This window comes from Watersipora subatra, chromosome 3 (assembly GCF_963576615.1).
Source record: "Watersipora subatra chromosome 3, tzWatSuba1.1, whole genome shotgun sequence".
NCBI lineage: Eukaryota > Metazoa > Bryozoa > Gymnolaemata > Cheilostomatida > Watersiporidae > Watersipora > Watersipora subatra.
In genome coordinates, this window is record NC_088710.1 from 49,685,973 (window position 1) to 49,702,054 (window position 16,082).

Below are 16,082 nucleotides of genomic sequence, written 5' to 3' on the forward strand. Positions count from 1 at the left end.
TTAATATATTCTGTGAATCTCTTGCTGAAATATTTATGATGCTGATTATCTCTTTAGTGATATGTTGAAGTAATAAGTAAGGACCTGATTGAAGGCAATCATTGGTTTATTAGGTTTAAATGCAATAATATTGTAATTAGGTTAAAATAAATGCTAAATACAAATCTGCTGTGTGCTAGTGTAGTCTTGTCTTAGGTGCCATACTTTTTGTGGTCTGGGTTGGTTCAAACTTTTGATTTTAATTCATGCTCTTCTCTCCACATTTGCAGTAAACTGTCAACTGTGACTTGCATGTACTTTTATGGATGTCACATTTTTTGCACATGTATTTGCTGCACTCACTGAGCAGTGCTTGTTATTGGCGAATATATGTATATGTGAATTAAGATTGTATTGCAGCAGAGACCATAGGAGTAATTATTTTCTCGGTAATCAACTGCACGATTTGCATAAACTAGAAAGATACTAGCATCTAATGCGGATTGTATTGTCTAGTAATGATGACATACCTTCAGAGTTGAATTTTTGAATATCATACAAGGCTTCGGTTGTAATTTTTTATTTGGCTTCATGAAGCTTATTTTCTATCTAAGCATTTATAAAATATCTTTACCGTACCATTGAATGCCCAAGGAAATCACTTAGCAATCATGCTGCTTCATGCATGATCATTTTGATGTAGGAGGGCTCAGTAAAGTCCTGCTTTTCATCGAGACTAGTGTGACTCGTATTCATGACATTTTATATTGTATATTATACTTAGCCACGGTATACTTCATTTACCTTCATATTGTAGCTCTCCTACACAGGAATGCTGCAGACTGTGCAGATACGAAGGGATGGCTACGCCTTTCGACCACTCATATCTGATTTTGTTGGTACATACAAGATGCTCCTCTTCAATGGGGATGTGCCGATAGATGGTGAGACTTGCAAGCAGATACTTCGTAGAGCGGAACTTACTGACTGGCATATCGGGTAGGCTTGATATCTCGGCGTCTGGAGAGGAGTATCATTATTATTATTACTAATATGCTGGCAGTCTTGAGAGATTGTCATGTGTAATAACTATGTGCACAGTTATTCTCATGTGTAAAAATGTGATCGAGTTGCGCAGCAGCAGTGGACTTGGCTACTGAATATCTGAGTATCTGGGTTTGATTTCTGTGCAGTTGTTTTTCCTAAAGCTCTTAGTACGGCTCCAGACAGACGAACAGGTGGACACAGTTCTTTTTATAGTAAAGATTAGCTTTGGTCTCAAAAGATTACAGCACTTATTGAGAAAATATAATGCAAACTTGCTGCCGGATTTGCAGATTGCTGGTGCGATAGGTGCAGCATTGGATTCGATAGGTTCATTGTTTCAGCCACAATTGGTAGCAGTGCTTGTGCAGTTTTCAGCCAATATGTGTTACAACCAAATCCAACATGGTTTGTGAAAAGATCATTCAAGTGAAAATAAATTTTGAGCCACAAAAGTAATGTAAAGTAGTCCAAAACACTATAAATTTAATATAACATTTATAAAACGCAATGACTGAAGATAGATAAAATTTATATTGAAATTATGTTATGAATCTTTGCGTATAGATGACTAGGACAAAATATTTCGCTGTGTTATCCACCTTCAGTTCGCTGTGTTATCCACCTTCAGTTCGCCGTGTTATCCACCTTCAGTTCGCCGTGTTATCCACCTTCAGTTCGCCGTGTTATCCACCTTCAGTTCGCCGTGTTATCCACCTTCAGTTCGCCGTGTTATCCACCTTCAGTTCGCCGTGTTATCCACCTTCAGTTCGCCGTGTTATCCACCTTCAGTTCGCCGTGTTATCCACCTTCAGTTCGCTGTGTTATCCACCTTCAGTTCGCTGTGTTATCCACCTTCAGTTCGCAGTGTTATCCACCTTCAGTTCGCTGTGTTATCCACCTTCAGTTCGCTGTGTTATCCACCTTCAGTTTGCTGTGTTATCCACCTTCAATTCGCCGTGTTATCCACCTTCAGTTCGCTGTGTTATCCACCTTCAGTTCGCTGTGTTATCCACCTTCAATTCGCTTTTTGGACAAGGCATAAACTAGTTCAAGCATTTTACAATGACTCTTATTTGACCTTTAGTGTGACCTTTAGTGTGACCTTTAGTGTGACCTTTAGTGTGACCTTTAGTGTGACCTTTAGTGTGCTTGCCACTCTGAGATACATGAACCTCACTGGTCTAATCCATGTAGACAGTAGGCTCACAGCTCAGCAGACAGCCTAGCTCATAACTGTGTACAGTGACCTTTGTGTAAAATCTCACAGCAATATACAGTGACCTTTGTGTAGAATTATGGGCAGTTCATAATGTATTAGAATTAAGGCGCGTTAACACCAGGACGATTCGTCGGATTTGTGTTTCTTTGAGAGAGCTGGAAAGGCTTCTGATCTGTTTATGATTTGAAATACGTTTTGAAATCAACTTAGTAGAACTGAACCATTTGACTGTAATCTTCTTGCCTCAGCTATATTATGTTGAGAAGATTTCGATTACATTGGTAGTTTATGTGTATACCTGTACTTTCACAAAAAGCTTTTGATGTGACACCAGAGCTTCCTTATTTGTTGATGTAGTCATTACCATTTGGTCACTAAGACCTGTAGATGTTGACCTGTTGTGTAGAAAAGTGGCATTTGTATGTTTTTTCTCATGTAGCAGTTTGGTCAGTGAGTTGAGAGTATATCATGAACAATTGTCTATCAGTAATTAGCAGTGAAGAAATGAAAGTTTGTTTTTGCTTTGAGTTTAATCATTACTAAAACAAGAGCAGACAATTCCCTGTGTTGAAGGTTAATGTAGTTCATTGAACTTGTTTCAAAGCTAGTTTCAACCAATTTTGTACACAACCTCCAGACAAGCTCTCACCTCGTATTTGCTCACCAAAGATATAGAGCGCCGGATGGGGCCTTTATTGCTTTTCATTGACAAGCTAAAAATTGTAGCTGCATGTCTTATACTAAATCTGATTGTAGACAAACCAAAGTGTTTCTCAAGTATGAGCATGGAGAGAGGCTGGCTGACCAGCTCCTTGCGATGTCTAAGGCTGTCACGGTTCTACAAGCAGGTTTGTTGCTACATTTTCAGAGTTGGTCAGCTCAACACCAGAATGAATCAATAAAAAAAATGTTTTTTTTTCACTTTGACTTATTCATTTCCCATCCGTACCTTATTTTAAATAATTTCCTTCTACAATCAGTGGTATTCGCTTAATATCCTCATAATATAATGGTGTTACTATTAGTGGTATTCGCTTAATATCCTCATAATATAATGGTGTTACCATTAGTGGTATTCGCTTAATATCCTCATAATATAATGGTGTTACCATCAGTGGTATTCGCTTAATATCCTCATAATATAATGGTGTTACCATCAGTGGTATTCGCTTAATATCCTCATAATATAATGGTGTTACTATTAGTGGTATTCGCTTAATATCCTCATAATATAATGGTGTTACCATTAGTGGTATTCGCTTAATATCCTCATAATATAATGGTGTTACCATCAGTGGTATTCGCTTAATATCCTCATAATATAATGGTGTTACCATCAGTGGTATTCGCTTAATATCCTCATAATATAATGGTGTTACCATCAATTATACCGAAATGAAATACTGAAGTTGGTTAGAGAGAGTGGTTAGTCTCCTCCCACATTGAAGTTAGCCAGAGAGTAATTGGTCTAGCCCTATTTGCTAGTAATTTCAAATTACTATTTTTACGACCAAATTTGCTAGTAAATTACTAGGAAAGTTTACTATTAGCATCATTAGAAAATTTACTATTTGCTAGTTTTTGGCTGCTACTTTTCTAAATGAGTTTCTGTACTCTGCTCCATGAAGCGAAGTGTGTGAATGAAATCGCCGTTTTATGACTGTATTTTTAAACAAAACCAGGAGTTACAGCTTCCCCTACTAATGAGTAGATTAGGTCGAGTCATATTGAGGTGACTGTCTCTGTTAAATTTTAGACTAATCAAAAATGAGTATAGTTATTCATAATAGTATAGTTATTCATAATAGTATAGTTTACATAATAGTATAGTATACATAATAGTATAGTATACATAATAGTATAGTTATTCATAATAGTATAGTATACATAATAGTATAGTATACATAATAGTATAATTATTCATAATAGTATAGTATACATAATAGTATAGTTTACATAATAGTATAGTATTCATAATAGTATAGTAAACGTAATAGTATAGGAAACGTAATAGTATAGTATACGTAATAGTATAGGTATTCATAATAGTATAGTATACATAATAGTATAGTATACATAATAGTATAGTTATTCATAATAGTATAATATACATAATAGTATAGTTATTCATAATAGTATAGTATACATAATAGTATAGTTATTCATAATAGTATAGTAAACATAATAGTATAGTATACATAATAGTATAGTAAACATAATAGTATAGTAAACATAATAGTATAGTATACATAATAGTATAGTAAACATAATAGTATAGTAAACATAATAGTATAGTATACATAATAGTATAGTAAACATAATAGTATAGTATACATAATAGTATAGTAAACATAATAGTATATTATACATAATAGTATAGTATACATAATAGTATAGTATACATAATAGTATAGTATTCATAATAGTATAGTATACATAATAGTATAGTATTCATAATAGTATAGTATACATAATAGTATAGGAAACGTAATAGTATAGTATACATAATAGTATAGTATACATAATAGTATAGTAAACATAATAGTATAGTATACATAATAGTATAGTATACATAATAGTATAGTATACATAATAGTATAGTAAACATAATAGTATAGTATACATAATAGTATAGTATACATAATAGTATAGTATTCATAATAGTATAGTATACATAATAGTATAGTATACATTATAGTATAGGAAACGTAATAGTATAGTATACATAATTGTATAGTATACATAATAGTATAGTAAACATAATAGTATAGTATACATAATAGTATAGTATACATAATAGTATAGTATACATAATAGTATAGTTATTCATAATAGTATAGTATACATAATAGTATAGTATTCATAATAGTATAGTATACATAATAGTATAGGAAACGTAATAGTATAGTATACATAATAGTATAGTATACATAATAGTATAGTAAACATAATAGTATAGTATACATAATAGTATAGTATACATAATAGTATAGTATTCATAATAGTATAGTATACATAATAGTATAGGAAACGTAATAGTATAGTATACATAATAGTATAGTATACATAATAGTATAGTAAACATAATAGTATAGTAAACATAATAGTATAGTATACATAATAGTATAGTATACATAATAGTATAGTATACATAATAGTATAGTTATTCATAATAGTATAGTATACATAATAGTATAGTATTCATAATAGTATAGTATACATAATAGTATAGGAAACGTAATAGTATAGTATACATAATAGTCTAGTATACATAATAGTATAGTAAACATAATAGTATAGTATACATAATAGTATAGTATACATAATAGTATAGTATTCATAATAGTATAGTATACATAATAGTATAGGAAACGTAATAGTATAGTATACATAATTGTATAGTATACATAATAGTATAGTAAACATAATAGTATAGTATACATAATAGTATAGTATACATAATAGTATAGTATACATAATAGTATAGGAAACGTAATAGTATAGTATACATAATAGTATAGTATTCATAATAGTATAGTTATTCATAATAGTTTAGTATACATAATAGTATAGTATACATAATAGTATAGTATACATAATAGTATAGTATACATAATAGTATAGTTATTCATAATAGTATAGTATACATAATAGTATAGGAAACGTAATAGTATAGTATACATAATAGTATAGGTATTCATAATAGTATAGTATACATAATAGTATAGTATACATAATAGTATAGTATTCATAATAGTATAGTATACATAATAGTATAGTATTCATAATAGTATAGTATTCATAATAGTATAGTTATTCATAATAGTTTAGTATACATAATAGTATAGTATACATAATAGTATAGTATACATAATAGTATAGTATACATAATAGTATAGTTATTCATAATAGTATAGTATACATAATAGTATAGTAAACATAATAGTATAGTATACATAATAGTATAGTATTTATAATAGTATAGTAAACATAATAGTATAGTTATTCATAATAGTATAGTATACATAATAGTATAGTATACATAATAGTATAGTAAACATAATAGTATAGTATACATAATAGTATAGTATTCATAATAGTATAGTATACATAATAGTATAGGAAACGTAATAGTATAGTATACATAATAGTCTAGTATACATAATAGTATAGTAAACATGATAGTATAGTATACATAATAGTATAGTATACATAATAGTATAGTATTCATAATAGTATAGCATACATAATAGTATAGGAAACGTAATAGTATAGTATACATAATTGTATAGTATACATAATAGTATAGTAAACATAATAGTATAGTATACATAATAGTATAGTATACATAATAGTATAGTATACATAATAGTATAGGAAACGTAATAGTATAGTATACATAATAGTATAGTATTCATAATAGTATAGTTATTCATAATAGTTTAGTATACATAATAGTATAGTATACATAATAGTATAGTATACATAATAGTATAGTATACATAATAGTATAGTTATTCATAATAGTATAGTATACATAATAGTATAGGAAACGTAATAGTATAGTATACATAATAGTATAGTATACATAATAGTATAGTATACATAATAGTATAGTATACATAATAGTATAGGAAACGTAATAGTATAGTATACATAATAGTATAGTATTCATAATAGTATAGTTATTCATAATAGTTTAGTATACATAATAGTATAGTATACATAATAGTATAGTATACATAATAGTATAGTATACATAATAGTATAGTTATTCATAATAGTATAGTATACATAATAGTATAGGAAACGTAATAGTATAGTATACATAATAGTATAGGTATTCATAATAGTATAGTATACATAATAGTATAGTATACATAATAGTATAGTTATTCATAATAGTATAGTATACATAATAGTATAGTATTCATAATAGTATAGTATACATAATAGTATAGTATTCATAATAGTATAGTATTCATAATAGTATAGTTATTCATAATAGTTTAGTATACATAATAGTATAGTATACATAATAGTATAGTATACATAATAGTATAGTATACATAATAGTATAGTTATTCATAATAGTATAGTATACATAATAGTATAGTAAACATAATAGTATAGTATACATAATAGTATAGTGTTCATAATAGTATAGTAAACATAATAGTATAGTTATTCATAATAGTATAGTATACATAATAGTATAGTATACATAATAGTATAGTTATTCATAATAGTATAATATACATAATAGTATAGTATACATAATAGTATAGTAAACATAATAGTATAGTTATTCATAATAGTATAGTAAACATAATAGTATAGTATACATAATAGTATAGTGTTCATAATAGTATAGTAAACATAATAGTATAGTAAACATAATAGTATAGTAAACATAATAGTATAGTATACATAATAGTATAGTTTACATAATATTATAGTATACATAATAGTATAGTATACATAATAGTATAGTATACATAATAGTATAGTTATTCATAATAGTATAGTATACATAATAGTATAGGTATTCATAATAGTATAGTATACATAATAGTTTAGTATACATAATAGTATAGTATACATAATAGTATAGTATACATAATAGTATAGTATTCATAATAGTATAGTAAACATAATAGTATAGTATACATAATTCAATAACAAATTATTTATAAATTATTTTAGATCTACCGACTTACATTTTCTTAAGTTTCACAAGTTGTACGTCATTTGCTATGGGTGTAATTTATGAATGATTTGAGGTTACTACCTTGAGCGGTTCTAAACTGCTTGCAAAAGGTCAAAGATCATACAGAATTAAATGACTCCTCTCTATAATATTGCAGTGGCACGGGGTTTCTTAGCCCGTTGTTATGTACGAAAGAGAAAGAAAGTCTCACAACAACAAAAACAATATGTTGAGGCATTCATACAATCCATATCTAGTCATTGTGAAAAATTTCTTGGGGAACAACGCGAACTCAAGCAGCAGGAGGAAGAACAACGTGCAGAAGCTTCACGAAGGGAAAGTATGTGTTTCAACATGGCTAATCAATGATTGCAACTCTGATTGTTTTGCGTAGTTTTATACAATACATTATAATGCTATATGTAGTACTTCGACATACATACATATGTATTTATCTTTTTTTGGGCTCTGTTATGAATAAATCATAACACCATATATTCTTACAAAAATACAAAATATTCTTACAGAAATTCTTCGTATTTGCAACTGGGGAAACGAGGTCTGAGCTGTTTGGCATTGGTTCAAGAAATCTGAAAACTTTCTTAAACTTATGAAGATGTTGGCACATTAAGCAAATATTGACATGAGTTAGCTTTTTGTACATTTTATATTATTACCTTTAAATTTTATTGCATAAATAAATTTTTTGTATGAAATTGATTATAAAACATGGACTAAAGGGATGTGGAGGAGAGTTACTAGTCAAGGGAATAGCCAAGTGCTAAATAATTTATACTTTCTACTCATTTTTATCATTTTTAGTAATTTTTAATTTTAAATCGTTTCTTAGTATCACTATTTATACTTTTTATAATAAGATCGACAAAGTCAAACAAAAGTAAACTTACTAGTTTAATTGTGTCACTTAACATGATCAGTGATATGTATCAGTGCCATATACATGGAACTGATTATGACTACCATAAAACCTTTATTTGAATGCCAAGACGCTCTATTTTTCAACTCTTCTCTTAGGTGAAGTTCAAATAAAGAGCGGCATTGTGTTTTTTCAAACACCTTCTCAGAATTTTGAGAAAATACATTTAACCCTTTTCACCGTCGAATCGAATGTCACTTATATTTTGCATCTTTCTTTGGGCGGTGCGCCATTGACCCGTTTGGATGCAAGAAAATTGCTAACTTACCTCCAATTTGTCGTAGATATCTAAATAAATATGGATGAGGAAGCTGATACATGTCTCTACCAGTTGATATTAACTTACAATGATCTTATAGTCTGCTTTGCAATTTGTTGGACCTTTCAAGTTTTTTATTGCCTTCTAAATTTGAAGGCATATCTTCATTTTATAACTATATTCAACAAGGTTGCATAAAAGCTCATTGCACTCATTGATATGTTTACTACAGTTTGTATCCAACACTGGCTTTTTATGTGCAATAAAACAGGAGTTACAAACATCGATCCATTGTAAGCCGAGTTCAGATTACTGCAATCATGCTATTAAATAATATGCTATAAATCTGCATATTGCTAACTTTTCATTACTTAAAATTAATAATTTTAAGTAATGGAAAGATAGCACTGAGTATTATCTTTACTCATTAATTTATACTTTTTTACTGCAGCCATTTTGAGTTGCTGTGGAGATAATTCTGGAACTCACACCAGTTTATATTTCAAATCACTGCATCTAGTCACCTCTACATTGATTTTTATGAAGTTTGTTTCTAACGATGATGATATATTACAACCGATACAATTAATATCAACTGTGATTATTAATCTCAGAGCGGGAACAGGCAAGAAGATCAGCCATAGAAGCAAGTGAAAGGGCGGCTGCTGAAAAGGCTGCCGCTGAAAGAGCTGCCGCTGAAAGGGCTGCTGCTGAAAGAGCAGCCGCTGAAAGGGCTGCCGCTGAAAGAGCTGCTGAGAGGTCAGCCGCAGAAAAGCAAGCAACTTCTGATAGACTCACCACTACAAAGGTGGCAGAGGAGAATGAGGCTAATATTGCTCTACGCCCGACACCCGCTCGCAGACCTAACAGGCCTCCAAAGCCATCACGGTTGTCAGCTCATGGTAAACACGCTTGACTGTTCTGTTAGCCATTCAAGTCTGTCCTTAAAAGCGATAGATTTTGCATTTTGTAGTAGTTCAGAAGTGTTGCTGTTATTTGTTTTAGCTGATGCTTCTTCCGGACTTACAGCTAATCAAGAAAAGAGGGTCAGCAAGCCTTCAGAATTTCCTGCACCTTTGATACCTGAGCTGCCCCCACAGCTGCCAGAACCACCAACTTCCCCGACCTCACCAACTCGTTACCCACCAGCGCGCACTGCTTCAATATCTAGGAAAATCTACAGCGAGTCTAGGAAAAAATCTTTCGCTGTAAGTCTGATCACTAAGTTGCACGTTCCTTTAATCTTTGACTACTTTGACCGCGGCATGTTAAGGGGTGACTACAGAGCAGCTGACGTAACCGAAGCCTAAAGGCTTCTAACTCAACATGCTCAGTTTGATTGGGCGATTATAACCAAATGCTCTGTTTGATTGGCCAGTTGTAACCAAATGCTCAGCTTGATAAGCCAGTTGCAACTGAATGCCCAGTTTGATTGGCCAGTTGCAACTAAATTCTCAGCTTGATAGGCCAGTTGCAACTGAATGCCCAGTTTGATTGGCCAGTTGCAACTAAATTCTCAGCTTGATAAGCCAGTTGCAACTGAATTCCCAGTTTGATTATCTAGTTGTAACCAAAGCTCGCATTTCCTTATTCAAAATATTATAATGCTATTTCATCCAAACTGGTAGATTCAACCTTGATTCAGAATTTTGTTCTCAATTAAGTTGTAACTCAAGAGGCTGTACTTAGCAAGCATTTTTTGCTATGGCTGAAACATGTCCACTCTGGAAGATTCGGGTCAGTTGCCATTTGGATTTGACTTTAAGCTTTTTTTAATATGTGTTCCTTTCTAGCAATATTTTGTCACTTTTTATTTTGTGTACAAAGGCCAAATTCTCCAAGTTTGGAGAAGGCTTAACAGATGAAGATGAGGTGCTAGAAGATGATTTCTCAGCAGCACGGCAAGTAGATGGGCAGACGAACTCTTACGGACCGGCCGGCAGCAAGCAGGCATCCATAGAGTGGTTCAGGGCTTCACAGCTGGCAAAAGTTTGGGATTCTGGAAATCGTGCTCCCTATGAGTGGTTTCATGGCACCATTCCCAGAGGGTCAGTTTTGAGGCTATTTTACGAATGTACTGTGTATGTAATTTCAAGATTTGATGTCCTCTGTTTTGGTGTTATACAACCTATAAACATCTAACATCTACACTCTGCATTCTTATAACCTAAGCAGAATTTGTGGTAAATATATTAAGACTGTTATTAAATATTAAAACAGCTATTATGCCAGCAGTACATGCAGTCCATAAAACATAAAATGTTGCTTCAGTAAACTTGGCTCAATACTGTTTAGGATTTGTCTTCCCATACGTTGTTGCCACAACTCAGCCGTGTACATTGTCTCAAGCAGTCATGAGTCTACATATATGTATCAGATTGCTAGGTTCGCTGTGCTAGTTTATTTTGTAATTAAACTACATAGGCTGATAGCAGACAAATCTGTATAGTGCGTTTGTCGATTTTCCATTTAGATCGACACTTAATTGTTTTGTGACAAGATGTCCACATAATTCTATAGTCTGCTAGTAAGCTATATATCAATTATTAATGACTTCATCAATAAACCGTGGTTCATTGGTTAGTGCACTGGCATATAATCAGTAGGTCAGTGGTTTGAATGACGGAAGGACTATTGGTGGTGTTAGGAAAGGCATCCAGCTACGATTGCTACTGTGCCAAATCCAAAGCGCAGATGGTCACAGTATATTCAGTTCCAGGATAAATCTGATTAAAATTAAAGTGCCATACATTCAGCAGAGAGAGAATAAATCTTGATTTTGAAATTAAATTTTAAAAAAATTGAAAAAAATGAAGAAGTTTGGTGCTACAAAAATTTTGCAGTATGTATGGCAGTAGTTGTAGGAAAGATCGATGTCCATGTCTTCATTACCCACAACCACTGCTGCTATGTATTGTAGGAAAGCGGAGAAGATTTTGTCTATAAAAGATATCGGGGCATTTATGATACGCCTCAGTGAAAGGAGACTTGGCTATGTTTTATCTTTCAGGTATGATCATATCAAAACAATCTCTAGTAGTTTATCGTATTTTTTGCACCTAAAGACGCACGTAACAGCCTAACATGTTTTAAAAAATCGACTGTCCGCCATTTAGTATGTTGTTTGCCAGAGTTCTAAAACCTGTTGTGTGCCTTTGGTAAGTGCACTACGGTCATCACTTCGCAGACCATTTTCTGATAGAACAATGAAAATGCCTGCTAGGTATACAGCAAAGGTGTGCTGCTAATTACTATTTACTCGTTTAAGAAACCCCCTAATATGTTATTGGTAAAGCAACATGCTTATGAGGCTCAGTTTAAGCTGGGAGGCAGTGGCGGGCAAGTTACACCACCGTATCTGAGGAGATTGTGGATGCATGGGCTAAGGTAAAGCCAGCATTTATTGTCAGACCTGTCAAGAAAGCCGGCGTTAATGTTGAACCCCGACCGGCTGGTGAGTTTAACTCAGACAATGATGAGGAGGAACCCAGAATGTTGGATAGAATGTTGTAAGAAGAGTGAATAGTTTAGCCAATTAAGTTGACTAAGTTCACTGTTTGGCCTTTATCTTTGTTTTTCACTGTGTTTCAAAATGCACCTTGTAATATGGGGCGCCTTATATATCAGTAAGTACAGAAATAGACCACGAAATTGAGTCTGCGCCCTACGATGCGGTGCACCATATGGTGCAGTATATCTGGTGCAGTAAATATGGTGCAGTATATCTGGTGCAGTAAATATGGTACCTAATTCTGTTAGGAGAATTTTGATTGCTTTAGATCAACAGCGCCTTTATCTGTGAAAACAACAAAGCAATCAAGGAACTTCATTACGAATGATTAATAATAGCGAGGAAGGTGATTGCTTGGTAACATAAATATGTAGACCAGTGAAAACTGTTTTTCACCTCACAAGCTATATTGTAATGAATATTTTTGGTATCCTAACAACTTTATCTCAAACGCTTCTCGTCAATCATGCTAACAAATCCTTCATGAGGGTTACGTATGCATATTTATACATGTGTTTTTAATTTCTTGTATTCACAGCTAGATGGCATTGTAGCATTGCATATCGCATTGCATATGCCAGATTTTATGCCAAGAAGTAGAACAGAAAATGATTCCACTAGCCAGCAAAATAATAGTTTTTCAAAGCAATTCACAAAGTTTTGCCACAAAACTTTTGTACAGATATTTCCCATGAATATCTAGAGCATTCATCACTTGTATTCGAGAACGTGAGTGTATTGTGAACTCAACTGCCCATGGGTGTCAATAGATTAACAGATCAAGTATACTTCTGGCCTAATTACTAAGCCTGAAGATAGCCCATTTATGATAGCAATAGTTCTAACTGAGGGACTTGCTGATTCAGGTGACAAAAGTACACAGATATCAATTATTGGTGTCTCTGTGTACCCATGAATTTGAAGTTATCCTTTCGATGACACTTTTATTAATATGCAATGGCCACATTAATTTTGCACTGCATTATAGGAAAGTTCATGCACAAATCCAATAACAACTTGTTAGCATTTATTGAACACGTTTGCCATAATTCGAACAGTCTGTTATCTTAATCTACAAAAATTTGACAATGACAAAGATCTCTGGTTATGTTTCTCGATTATGTATATTTGAGGCATTTGCATGGTTCTGTCTACAAGGTCTCTATGTACCTCGGTCATCACAAACACTGTCATAACCCTCCTAATATTATCAAGGGCACGTAATTGGAATCTTCCTGATGCCATACCCTGTGTATAGAGTGTTCAAAACTGTTGTACGTGTGTGTGTTAGTACGAGCGTGACCACTCGTTCATTATTGTTCTCAGGGCTGAAAACCGCTGCCGTAACTATATGGTTGAGTTGACCCCAAGCAACAAATATGTGGTAGTTGGAGAGTCCAAAGCACACAAAACCCTTCTTGACCTTGTGACATACTATCAGAAGGTAAGTCAGTGCAAATTTCTGTTGCTTTGAATACACATTTTCAAAATTATATTTGCTTCTGCTTCGTTTTGTATTTCTAAAATGTCAGCGAATATATATTTTTTTGCCATCTTGTTGTTTGTGATACTCTGGGCTGCTGCTTTATGTGGCAGTTATTATTGTTACTATTTACTGTTTTGATGTTTACAAATCTAATTGTGATCTTATGCGAAGCTTACTCGGAAGGTGAGCTGATGGCACAGAATTGAACTCAGTTTCTTCACCGGTTTCCTGTCTAGGTCACGAGAAAGTTCGCAATACATTTTTTCATATTTAACATAAACCTATCAGTGATCTGCAAATAAAATCAAAGCAGGTGGGGTTAGTTTGAAATCATGTGAATAGCTGGTCTGAAATCTATGATGTCACCTCTAGTCGATCAGGAGCTCCTCAACTCCAGTCTTTTATATCACTGCACTAATTTGCAGCGCTCGTGTTGGTAGCTATTTGTAATAAGCAATTTAGATTGTTTGAGAATAAATAATCTTTTCAAAACAAACTATTTTAAAGTTTTTAGAAGCTTTTATCTACAGCAAAATACAACACAAGAAGAATGTATTCAGCTCGGTTTAGCAGCCAGCAAACGCATAAATAACAACTCTATGTTTTGTAGAATGCACTTTCTAATTGGAATGGATTACTCACAGTAGCCTGTGGTCAGGCTGACCCGAGTCAACCTGATTATCTAGAACTGCTGCCAACCCCAAATATAGATTCTGCTCATTATTTAAAGGCAAGTTCAAGACTAGCACTATATGGCATTCATTTGATTGTCAAGCTCATTGAAGCTTTGTGTTACGTTATAACACCTTAAAGTGGATGTTCTATTTTTGGCAGCAGCCTCAGGCCTCTAATGGTCAACCTTCGGCTCCACCACCTTTGCCCCGCAAGCTCAATCCAAAGGTCAAGGTTAGTTGAGCTTTATATTAGCCCGTTTTTCTGAAATAAGGTTTTCTGTATTTTGTGAAAAGGGAAGTGGCTTTTTCTAGTTTTTTGTTGTTGTCAAAGCTATTTATTTTGAAATTATTATACAGTGCATATACTTGTACATGTGCCTGCTGATGTGTACCCATCAATCTTACAAAAGTTGTGCAGAATTCTATGACAATGCTCCATAATGTTTGCTTGTTGAATCTTGGCCCCTGCTGTTGTGAGTTGTCATAATAAAAATCTACTCATGCTGGTAAAGCCATTCTAAATTTTAAGAATACAATACAAAGGTTTGTGTTTTCATCTGCTTTCATCTCTGTTTCTAGGAGCCTACAAGGTACATAAACTACAAGGAGTAAGTGCAATGGATAAGCACAACTTTCCCAGCATTCTGGACGCTGCCGGGCATCTTTTACCCGTCACCTGATGCTATTTAGCAAAGCTTTGCTGTTTAAATACTCTTATTTTGTTTATTTTTTAACTTTTCATGTGACACGCAGCCAGGAATTCTTTTACAGTTTCTGATTGGCTAGCTAGATGGTTTTTAATCATTGCTATGGTTGTTTTTCTTGTAGAAGAAGCACATCCGTATATTTGCATGAATTTTTTTATAAACGCAAAGTTGAAGTAACCATCACCTAATCACTAGTACATGCACTTTTATTGTCTTTTGCCATGTGGATATATTATATATAGTAACATAATTTTTAGAAGCATTTTATTTTGTCAAGTATTTGGAAAGTTATTTTATTTCATTATAGTTTTGCAAAGAATTTTGGTGTTGAATTATTTGTATAAAATAAAATTTCCCAAAACAATATTCATGTAGCTGTCCTCTGATATCTATTTTTGCCATTTGAAACAATCATGTAATAAACAAGCGTAATTCATTAGCAATTCATGTGAGTTCAGTTGCAGTCATCAATTTTATTGTTACATTATTATTGCATGTCGTTACTACAATCTATCTGTATTATTATTATAACTCCCTTTTATTTTATGGAGAT

General features: G+C 32.5%; 1 protein-coding gene across 3 annotated transcripts in view; it reads left to right on the forward strand.

Moving 5' to 3' along the window:
- LOC137389660 (unconventional myosin-Ia-like) overlaps positions 1 to 15,891 on the forward strand; it is a 37,631-nt gene extending 21,740 nt beyond the window's left edge. For 2 of the 3 annotated variants that reach the window (XM_068075727.1, XM_068075729.1), the window contains 11 exons: positions 797 to 978; positions 3,002 to 3,093; positions 8,113 to 8,295; positions 9,766 to 10,053; positions 10,157 to 10,359; positions 10,979 to 11,199; positions 12,072 to 12,161; positions 13,989 to 14,106; positions 14,759 to 14,878; positions 14,983 to 15,054; positions 15,402 to 15,891. In XM_068075727.1, coding sequence (XP_067931828.1) covers positions 797 to 978; positions 3,002 to 3,093; positions 8,113 to 8,295; positions 9,766 to 10,053; positions 10,157 to 10,359; positions 10,979 to 11,199; positions 12,072 to 12,161; positions 13,989 to 14,106; positions 14,759 to 14,878; positions 14,983 to 15,054; positions 15,402 to 15,434 — 1,602 coding nt within the window. In that variant the 3' untranslated portion in view covers positions 15,435 to 15,891. The remainder of the gene's footprint in view (positions 1 to 796; positions 979 to 3,001; positions 3,094 to 8,112; positions 8,296 to 9,765; positions 10,054 to 10,156; positions 10,360 to 10,978; positions 11,200 to 12,071; positions 12,162 to 13,988; positions 14,107 to 14,758; positions 14,879 to 14,982; positions 15,055 to 15,401) is intronic. The other variant, XM_068075728.1, reaches the window with a different exon arrangement.
- Positions 15,892 to 16,082: the final 191 nt, after the last annotated feature.